We start from the raw sequence: 11,260 nt of genomic DNA, 5'->3' as shown, positions 1-11,260 counted from the left end.
TCATTCTACTGTTTGTATGAAATCCTTAATGAGCGATCCTCTATTTTACCTTCTGGGCTGCAGTGTTTCACCAGTAAAACAGTAGGATTGCAAGCCTGTATTGGAGGTTATGGATGTACTCTAACCTGACAGATTGCAGAGAAGCCCTGACGTTGCTTTCTCTCCAACTTCAGTATTTTCTTTAATGTGAAACGGGCCGATTTTGTCCCCCGAAATGAGGTGAAATGAGTGGGAGGTTCCCAGCGTAGTCCAGATTTTGAAAATGTCTTTGAGAAAGTTTGCTACCACAAAGCATTGAATTCTAGACACAATTCTTCATAATCACAATTGATTTTTACATCTCATATATTTGAACACCGTAACCAAAACCAATTTCTTTATTTTTAAGTGTGTTTGAATGTTGAAGAGGTCTTTGCAGAAAAATGCTGTCCGTCAAACTGTTTAAAACCGACACCGATGTCTTAAGAATGAGCACTCTAATATTAAATAAATGATGGATATTCCCAAGGCTGTTGCCTAGAATTAGTACTGTACTCACTGTAATGCCATGATTTTAATTTTGCTTACTACTTAGATAATCATTCGGAATTTTTTCCAAGAACTGCTGTGATTTCAAATGTTCTTGTTCTCTTCTGTTACCGTTTTCTGCCTGTCCTGGCCACAGTTTAAAGCAGTGAGATTCTGTCTGAAATATTTTACGGGGCTCAGGGGTCCTCATAGCATATAAAATCAGACCTAGTACAATTTCTTCAAAGCAGGGATCCTTCCTTCTAAAGTGTTTGGAAAGCTCTTGCTGGGCATTAACATGGTTATATATTTTAAATCATCGTAATAACTATTAGATAAAAGACTATATATCACCTGGGAGTTTATATTGTAAAATCCAGATTTTTCTGAAGAGATTAGCCAGCTCTATGACCCAACAGGATGTGCTATTAGATTGTAGGGATGATAAAGCCACTGTATAATGATGAACACACCCCACCTTGAAACGACTAGAATTTAAATAATATCAGAAGTTATTGATTAACCTAGGGTTGGGTATGATTTAGCTGCTCTAGTAAAACTTGACTATTCCATCTGAGTGCTTGTTTTATTGAAGAGCAGAAGAGTCGTTTCTTCCACGCTCAGACTAGGCAAAAATGGGTGGCTCGCATGTAAGTAGCTATTTAATTTGGATTGTCAGGAATACAGCCGTTTCCTTTTGTTATTTTTATCCATTTTCACTTTAAATTACGTTAATGCAGCTGCAAATGAAGATTTAAATGCAAAGTCTACTTTAAATGTGAGGGAAAAGCTCTTGTGTGTAGCCAGTAACATCCACTTCATTGCACTACATGAATTATGAAATTGCTACTGTAACACACGGGTTCTGAGTGTTTTAACACTGATTGAGGCACAGTTTAAAATGGCATTACTTTCATTTTGAGAAAAAGAAATGACGAGTAGGATGTCATGGGACAACTCATTTTAAATGGCAAATTTATATTGGAATTTTCTTAAACACTAAAATAGCTCCGTAACGCTCTATGAAAATCTTCCGATTCCAAAGGCCAACAGTTTCAAACTTTGACTAAGTTTATCACTGAATAGCAGGGACAAGAGTAATCTGAAACTGCAGTGCTCTCAGAAGGGCCTGATTAAAATCCAGGCATCAGGACTTATCACGTTGAATTACCGTACGAGTTTTGACTGAGAGAATTTTGGCTAATATGCAGGTATTTAATAATAAATATCTAAATTGCATATTTATTCTCAAAAAAATGTATTCTTTATTGTCAAAAAATTGACGTAATAGCTGTGAATGCTCATTGCTTCTGAAAATTTAGTAGCTTGCACTGAAGAGGTTTTTTAGCTTTATTTTAAAATTAATGGATAAATGACAACAATATTTATTCAGCTTTGCATATTGATTTCAGAAAATCTGCAGTTTTAACAGTTTCAACAGAGGAGAGCATGTTAGCTTTGACAGACTGATGTTGCAGTAGTTTCTGTCTTAAGATGTGTATTATTTTATTACATGACTATTTTTTATTCAAATTTAGCAAGGCCTTGAGAAATGCAGAGCACCTGTTGCTTTTGGAGCTGTTCTTCAAGTCATTTTCTCTGCCAGACTCCTAGCGGAAGAACCCGTACCATTTGCCCAAGGCTCCAGCTACTGAGCCAAGGACCTAGAAGGGATCACAAGTCAGAGCCAGTAGAAAGGGCCAATTCCTGCATCATTGCATCTCCCTATGAAAGAGTAGCTGGCCCCATCTGCTCACCATCCGTTTCTGACCCAGCCGCTTGCAAGGGCAGAAAGAAGTAGTTCAGCAATCTGCCTTTGCACAGGAAACATTAGGCCAAGAAAGGCTCCCGCTGCACAGCCCTGTGTGCTCACAGAAGCACATATTATAGCGTGGACGGTGGACACCTCCCGAGGCACCCAACCCTGGAGAGCTGCCCCTGTCCCCGCTAACGGAGGGACGCTTTCACTGGACACTGCACTAAATGCAGTATGGGGCAGATGTATCCAATTTAGCTTTAAATTAGCCAGTCTTTGGCAACGGAGATCACAGCGCTGCATCTCAGGCCGGTTTAGCAGTTGTATGAGCTCTGGGCTGGATGAGGTAGCCAGCAACGCTGGCCGGATGTATCTATAGAAAAATGAAGTTGTGCTGTAGGCTTCAGTGGGAAGAGGTGCAAGCCCATGGTTGAAAGAGTATCTCATGATTCAGCCCATGACTCATCTGAGAACTGCAGCTCGTTATCATCATTCTGTGTTTGCCTCTAGGAAATTACAGATCATCTTGGAGAAATGCCTGCATCTGTTTCAGAGAACCACTTCTGGAATAACCTGAAAATATTCAGTTCTTACCAGAGCTTTTTAACTGCAGTTTGTTCTTTCTCCTAATCTCATGGTTTGCAATCATAGGTTCATGAGTGTCTTGTGTATTGTGTTTTTTAAACCTCCAGAGCAAGTCTTACAGCCTCACAGAGGATATACGGAAATCAACTGTAGGGACTACCAGTTTGTCAGCAGATGAGCCAGTAAGCGCTTTTTTTATGAAGGATGAAAGGGGCACCATGGTATTATACAGCACACTTTGCAGTGGCTTATGGTGGCTTTGGGAGGCACTGCAGTGCACAGAGGCAACCCCTCTTTGGCAGTCCAGATTGACACTAGTAAAGCTGGGTGAAAACTGGCTTGTTTCTTTCTCTTGAATACTGCATCTTTCCAAAAATTTGTCTGCTTTGAAATTTCAGAACTGAAAATTTTTTGAATAGCCCAAATTCTGATGGGAGAAAAGGCAAATGAATCGTCTGTGCCAACTGAGATATTTTGTTCTCGTTATATGGATTTAGGTTTTAAAACTTAAAAAAATAAGGTGTCATTAATAAATGAAGTTTGCACTGAAGGCTAAGCATTGTTCGAAACAAAATAATGAAATTTTCCATTACGTGGACTTTAAAATGGAAATTTTCAGCTGTATCAAAATGTCTCATCATATTTAAAATAGAACTTTCATCAAAACCACTATCTTCCTAAATATGTTAATTTGAACAAAAGTAACAGATTTTACTGAAAAAAAGGTTTCAACAAAAAAATTTCCAACCAGCTACAAGGCATAGCTTTCTCACAGAAATTGAGCTCTTGGTCAAGAGCTGCACCTAATGCAACATTACAGCTCCAAATCTGCATATTTCCACATGCTTTTCACTGTCTGAAAATTGAATCCAGTCCCTCTTTCTACAATCAACCAGTCTTGACTGCATATCCTACGAGATTTAAATTCTCCAGTTATTGTTTCTATGCAGTCTTGTATCTTCACACTTACCTGCAGTTCTGCTTTTCTTCAAAATTACCACAAGTGGAATGAATCCTGAAAATCTGGGTAGCTGCTCTTCTGTAAGCAAGGTGCTTTGGGGAAAGTTTGAGAATGATAACAATGGTTTTCACGGTATGATGATTTCAAAAGTTTGATTGGTTTTGACTGTTGTGAAATTGCTTAGCTTTTTAAACTTTCCATCTCTCAAGAATCCTATGTGCATTATTCTGTTCTCAGTGGTGTTTGTGACTTAAATTAATCTGGGGGATGGACAAGGGTTTTGTTTTTATTTTAAACCATTGTTTGAGATTCTCTGGGAGTCCCTGGAGTTTCATCTTGTCATTGTGAGCAGCACAAACCTTCTGCCAGGGAGGGCTCTAACATAAGAAGGGGACGGCAGGTTGCCGTTGGCCAGATGGTTTGAGAGCTTGAAGGTAAAAAAGTAAGTATAACTTTGTAGAGCACATCTGCCTGATAAAGCTTCTTGGGGATAAGTTCAAAGCTCGCAAACATCACAAGGGTCTCTGCATTGCCTATAGACCCTTCTACCCTTGCAGAAATGTCTGCTTAGTTCCGGTATTACTTATTGCAGCATGATGTTGTTATCTCATCACAAAGGTCAACAATAGTTATTTGTTGCTTGCGCTGGTAGACCGAATTCAGTGACAGTAGATTCTTGTTCAGTCCCTGGCCATAAGCCCAGAGTCAGCAGAAGACAGAAATACCTTCTTGTTCAACCACGCGATACTGGGGAAAAACCATGGCAGATTCCTATTTGTGTCCGTGGTCCCCATTTATCCATGATATTTGCTGTTCCTTTTAGACCTGAGTGCAGCTGTGGTAAGTGTTAAGAAGCATATATCCATGAAACATTTATGATGCCTTTCAGTTGTGGCCAAAAACTACTGGAAGTATTAAAAGGTCATTATTTTTGCAAAAAACATAAAAAATGCGAAATGCCTGGAATCTCAGTCTTCTGTGTATGCAGCATCTTTAGTACGCTCTGCCAAGTTCCGTCTTTCCTATGAAGAGAAGGAAAAAATACTCTCCCCTTTATTGTTAGCTGTGGCCACCCACTGAAGTAATGCACTGATTCAGCTGACCCCGGTGGCTCAGATGACCTGGTTGTATCTCGAGATTTCCTCCATCCTATGAGGCAGAAAGGAGTTAGACACAGAAGCCTCCATGTTCAGTAAAGATAGTTGGTTTGTTAGACACTAACCGTCATATGAGCAATGTCTGTACAGTAATAGCCCAGGTATGTATCTGTGATATATAGAGGTATTTTTCACACTGTGTTTAGATAATGCATCTTGCACAGGAATGTTTTAAAAGCAATGAAACATTAGGGACCGTAGGGAGAAGCATGTAAGCCTGGGGCTTCCTTGATGAGGCACTACATCCATCCAGTTCTTCTGCTTTTAAATAATTCAGATTTGGAATATATTAAGAAGTCAGCATGACATCCCCAAAGACTGTGTCCATATATTTGAGCCTTGTATAGGCATACTTAAGTGACGTAATTTTTTGTGCTGGCATACGGAAGAATTAACTTCTGCTCCATCAATATTAACTTACTGGAACTCATCACAAGACTTAGTTGATGTAATGAGAAGAGTGTAAAATTATTAATAAATCATAAGAACACTTGAGCTATATCTGTGTTACCGTTCAAGCCAGAGATTCGGTATCTCTACTGAAAAAGAGGCAGACCAGTTTCCGACCATTTTAGTCATAATCACCGGTGGCTCAGCATAGACAGTGTTGTAGAACCAGGCATTATGATCAGTAAAATTAAAGGAGACAAATCTATTCCTAGTGTAATACGGAATTATTCCACAGTTGAAATTCCAGATTTTTCCTAGGCGAATAAAGCCATTTGTTTGCCATTTTTTGTGGCTTTTGTTTTCAAGATAAATGTTGGCAGGAACTCGCATGGGGCATGACTCAGTGCCTGAAATGCAGGCATGGTGCCTTTGGAGATCTCTAGCAACCCTTCCTACCTGGTTCCAGCTGCCACGCGGAGGGCTCCGGTCCCTTCAGTCCTATGTCACGTCAGCCAGCCCTGGGCAGAGATCCCAGGTGCTCTGGGACGTCTTGCAGGTGATGGTATTTAGTGGTTTCACAGCTTAGGCGATCCACTTCCACTGCATGGGACCATGGTAAATAACTCCAGTTTTAAAAGTAATCTGTATTCAGGAGTTTGGACACAATTCAGCTCTGAAAGAACCCCTCCCAAAACATACTGTTCTTGATTGTGGACATCTCCATCACGGTGATGAGCCTAAGTAAACTAGGTGGATAAAAAAGTAGCCATAAGCTGTTATGAAATGATGTATTAATAACTGCCTTGAAACAGGAGAGACATTGTGGGAGAAACATGTTTTGATTTTGCAGTTTAAAGAACTGCCAGAGCAATGGGCTTGGCTGTTGCCACTTCCTTATAACAGGAAAAAATAAATGCAACTAATTCTATTATGATCCTGTTGTCGCTGTAGTTTCAGTCTCAGATTTAGAAAAGAAGTATATCTGCACCTATCAGTTTGGAAGGCGCCATTGCAAAGGCTGCTGAGCAGGGAAGAGCAGTCTATGCGATCTGTGCACGTTGCGTTATCCATTAAATGCTTCATACCGAACTGCTTCGTTGCAGCAGGCTAGCCTCTGGGTGGGGGTGGCTCTCATTCAGCCGGTAGACCTACAAGAGCCATGAGGATTTTGGAGAGAACAGCAGCCTGCCTGGCAGGCGGCGGGGATACGGTCCTCTGAGCAGTGGTGGAAGCAGATAGCAGTTTTCCAGTTACATATTGTGGCTGCCTGAGAAAATTGCTTGAACAAACAAGATAGATTGACAGGTGTATTTTACAAACTGCTAAACAGCACAGGAAGAAGCCCTTGCGGTCAAAAGGACACGTGTGTGCTTTAAGGGAGCACTCACCAACCGACGTATGTGTGTTTTGCCTAAACCTATCCCACCTGTGCTCATCTTCTCATTACATCCCCTAAGAACTAGTTTCTTTAGCAGATATTGCAGTAGAGAAATGTCCAAAATGAAGTTCAAGAGTAGCAATTCTTTAAAAACAGAACTAAGCCTTTCCTCCAATTGCAAATGTTTAACAACCCCACCTTTTTATTACCATAGCACAAACCCTGACGCTTGCTGATACTTCCCTGCTGCCAACGTGCCACAGCTGTTGGCTTCTGTTTGTTTTTAAATGTTAGCTCCCATCCACTCCGACCAGGGTGTTAAAGACCTTTGCATTTCACATGAGGTCATACCTGAATAGCGGAGCCCAATTATCTGAATTTCACTGAAGGGCTTGCAGAAAAGCCTCTTGCTTTGACACAAAGACTCTTAGAGGTGGGGAACCCACCGTCTGCTAAAGACTAAACATCCTCATCCATCAAAAATACAGCCTTAGACTATGTTAGACTTAGAGGAGGTCTGACCTTAACTACCAGTAATTGATCTTAGGAGGGGGTTTGTTGTTGTTTCCCACACTGTACTAAAGAGCCCTTTAATATTTGGAAGCTTTCCCCATGAAAGTATCTGTGAATGGAAATAAGTGGGCTTTATCTGCTTTTGTGCCCATTCTGATTGATAGTCTGGAGCTTTCTGAGCAAGTCAGCTTTCTTTCTCCCGGAAATATTTGCTTGTGGTCCTTCTTGCAGCTGCTGAGCAGCATGACTACAGCCCTGGTGCTGGGGCTGGCTGGCACGGCCACGAGTGAGGCTGCCCCGGGGCAGAGGCTGCCAGTCGCCTTGGGCCTTGTATAGCTATAGGAGTTGTAATTAAGGTGACTATTCCTGTTAGACTCGTGCCTTCTACTACAATCCAAAAATTGACCCTGTTCAAGGGAGCCTAAGGAGGCATTAAAATAGGTTGAACAAAACTTTTACGACTGGAAATGGTTGTTCTAGTATAAATTAGACTATTGGTGAAGTACAAATATAGCATCATGTTTTCAGTCTGTCTTTTGGAGTATACCGGAACCAAAATAGAACAGCTTACTCCCACATTTATTCTTGTATTTATTCTTAACACAAGGAAAGGCCTGGAAGTGAGTGACAAGAATTAGGCTATTTTTTGCTCAAACTGTCACTTTAGGTAAGAGTTGAGAGTTTGTTCTGATGTATCGGATGTTGTCCCGATATTGTGTGATGTAGTAGAAGACTAAAACCACAAGATATGGTTTTATATGTCTTTCTCTTTCTCTATCCAGGACGGTTAGTCTAGTTAACCTTGGATTCCAGTTACATTATAGCACATTAAAGGCTTCTACTAGGATAAATAATTAATCTTAAGTATGTATGTGTTGATAAATAATTAATCATGTAGGGACTGATTTGCCAAAAGCTGTCTTCTGTGATCAGAATATTTTAGATAAAATTTAACTAATGAGATGAACACCCCAGTCCCGTCATTTATCATACTAACAAAATGACCGGATGATCTGGGACATTTCTTGGTAGACAGAGGAAATAAATCTTCCTCTCCACACAAAAAGAAAAAAGAAAATAGAAAGTCATAGAATATGGGATTGGAAGGCATCTTGAGATGTCAGCCAACTTATCCATTGCCCGCAGCAAGATCGAATCTACCCAAACCTTTTTTGACAGATCCAGCAGCACTGAGCTGGAAGAAAACTGGTTCATCAGCCGGAGACGAGATCCTCCCCGAAGGGCTTTGAACTGGTGAATCTGTGACTGTGCTACTGTGAGAGCTGAGACATCTCGATAGGGTCCACAGTTTCTCATTTGTGATGGGTTTTGGATTGTTTTGGTTTGTTTGTTTTTCTGCCATTCCTGTGCTTATCATCAGGGATATTATGGATCATTTTTGGCCTGTTTTCCGAAAGAAACAGAGTGCATGTGACTGCAGCACGTACATATCTGCTCCACCAGCTAAAGACATTTGAAGCCCCGGAAAATTTTTAGTTGAATTTACCAGCAGGGTACAAGTCTCAAAAGTATGAGGTACCTGCTAAGTTTCATGTAAATCAATAGAAGAGAGAGAATGTATTAGAAATCCCCTGAACGAAAGTCAGGGGCATGAGCTGAACCCTTATTAGACCCCAGAGAATCCACACAGTGCTGGGCGACGATGACTGTGACACTCACAGGAATTGCTTCTGCTGGGAGGAGGCAGCATAGGCACTGAAATCAGTCAGCCAGGAGAGGTAAATCTGTGGGAAACCAGGCAGAGGGATATCTGCCGCTCACCTGTTTGGCAGTAAGGGAGGATAAAATTGTTGCATAGGGAACTGGCTTTTATAATTGGTTTTCAAAAACTTGGTTCTTTCCAATGCGTTCTTCTCAACATAATTAAATATATGTGAAAAATAACAAAACCGGTAAAATACTAGGTACTTTATGCTGTTGCCCAAACACATGCATCTAGAGCTGTTGGAGGTGCCCTTGGGTATGTGAGGCATCTGCACCGGGCTGACAGACCCGGGAACCGCGGGAGACCATGCATTTCCAAACTGGCAGCTGGTCGCTTACCCTGGGGCATCTCCGACGGCACTAGATACCTAAGTTTGGACAACTGAATTCTGCCCTGTTTTATTGGAAACCACGCTTACCTGCAGTGGTTAGGGCTGTAAAAAGCCTGGCTGGGTCACCCTGCCCTTCCTACAGGCTGCTGGTTTAGATGTGCTTTGTACTTCTGTTAGCCAAAGAAAAAGGAAACACGAGATAAGCTTGAAATAAGACATCCACTGGATAAAGCGCGTAAGTGGATCTGGCGGAAATGAAGACTGCGGCAGGCTCTCAACCCCCCTGGATCACCAGCCCTGATTAGAGCTCTGCCCTGAGCTCTTATATCTGCTTCTGCCCTGCTTTGATCAGCAGCCACGCTGCTGCTGCCCCTTCTTCGCGCATCGCCCCTAAGGGCCCATGTCTGCGTTTATCCAGGCACATCATCAGCATCGATCCGTGTGAGAGCTGCAGTGGACAAGCGCCGTCAGCAGCATCCTGAACGGCTGCCCTTTCGGCTCTTGTGACATTACCCCTCCATAAACATCCGCTCTTGAGCGTGGTCGTGCTGTCTGCTTAAAATGATATGGATGGCAAAGTAGCTGCGATTGTCCAGCCGTTATCAGCTATTTTCAGATGGAGTACTTTGTCTCTCTTTTGCAATACAGGAAGCTATCCGGCATGCTCTTGGTAGTGTTTCTTCTGTGCTTGTTTTCTGCTAGCTTGGCAGTTTATATCTACTTCAGGCTTAATTGTCTTTAGGTCAAGCAAGCTATGAGATTTTGGTCCCGAAGCTCACATCTTCTTTTGTCTTCATAAATTTCTGCTATGTATTGCAACATTCTAACTATTGATGCCTTGAACCCACCAGAGCTCTTATTCTTCCTCTATTTCTTTCTTGGTTTTGCTGACCTTTTTGCTAAAACATTTATTTGTGCACCATAAGCACTTCCCATGCCAACGTATTGAAGAAAATTCTCCAAATGCTTCTCTAAGCGTTGTGGACCATCATTAACTATAAGGTCATCTAACATCTCCTTGAAATGGAGCGTAATAGACAATAAGAAAAATTACTTTGTGTGCTTTACAACAAGTTTAAAATGTTAGTTTTTGACCAGCAAAAATCTGCCCATTTTAACTGAAATAAATCTGTGACGATTTTAGCTAAAGCTGCAGAGGAACACGATTGCTGTCTATTAACGTATCGTGGAGGCAATCGCTGTTTAAACCAAAGGAAGACTGCTGGCAGAAAAAAACGAGTGGACACACATAGGCCAAGACTAAAGCTAGGCTCAAAGTTAAAAGAGGGTTCTTGCCACCAGAACGCTGATTGCTCTGATTAAATTAGAAGTGTTGGAAGGAAATGTGGAAGAAAATGGACTGCAACTACACAACTGTGTAGCTGGAGCTTGATCAGTTTATGAGAGCGAGTTCCCTTCCATACCATGTTCAGCTGCAAAATATATATGTAATCAGCCCAGCTGGTATTTGAGACTCCGCATCGCACAATCAGCAAACTGCTGTAGTCACTCAAAGTCCTTAATGACTCAATTCTAATCTAAAATCTTTACTCCAAAACAATGGGCATGTTAAACAGTGACTCTGTGCATATTTTTAGATGAATACTATGTGCAAAGCCTCAAGTAGTGTTAAACATCAGTTTCTTCTGCCGTTTATCCCTTACAGCAAAATCCACCTGCCAGACATGCAGGTTAGGAAGCAGGACGACTCTGAAACAGCTCTTCTGCCCGGGAAGGCTGTGCCCGAGGCCAAGACCAAAGGTGGTGCCAGCAGATCGTGCATTTTAACCAGAGTTTTCCAGATGACTCAGGAGTTGGCCTTGACAGTCACCTACGCAGAATATCAAATTTCGTATCTATAAAAGCTGTCATGCTAGTATTGCACATAATACTATAAGAATGGTATTTCCCAGGCTCGATTAATGTTTTACAGTGATTTATTTGAAGATGTAAGCT

General features: G+C 41.5%; 1 protein-coding gene across 2 annotated transcripts in view; it reads left to right on the top strand.

Moving 5' to 3' along the window:
* Positions 1–1,041: 1,041 nt before the first annotated feature.
* ANXA13 (annexin A13) overlaps positions 1,042–11,260 on the top strand; it is a 27,990-nt gene continuing 17,771 nt past the window's right edge. Inside the window, exons 1-2 of one of the 2 annotated variants that reach the window (XM_068933224.1) lie at positions 1,087–1,157; positions 2,956–3,030. In XM_068933224.1, coding sequence (XP_068789325.1) covers positions 1,143–1,157; positions 2,956–3,030 — 90 coding nt within the window. In that variant the 5' untranslated portion in view covers positions 1,087–1,142. Of the gene's footprint in view, positions 1,158–2,955; positions 3,031–11,260 lie in introns of both variants that reach the window. The other variant, XM_009682643.2, reaches the window with a different exon arrangement.

Source organism: Struthio camelus, chromosome 2 (genome assembly GCF_040807025.1).
Source record: "Struthio camelus isolate bStrCam1 chromosome 2, bStrCam1.hap1, whole genome shotgun sequence".
NCBI classification, from domain to species: Eukaryota; Metazoa; Chordata; class Aves; order Struthioniformes; family Struthionidae; genus Struthio; species Struthio camelus.
Note: the sequence above shows the minus strand (reverse complement) of the source record. Positions and strands in the feature narration are given on the sequence as shown.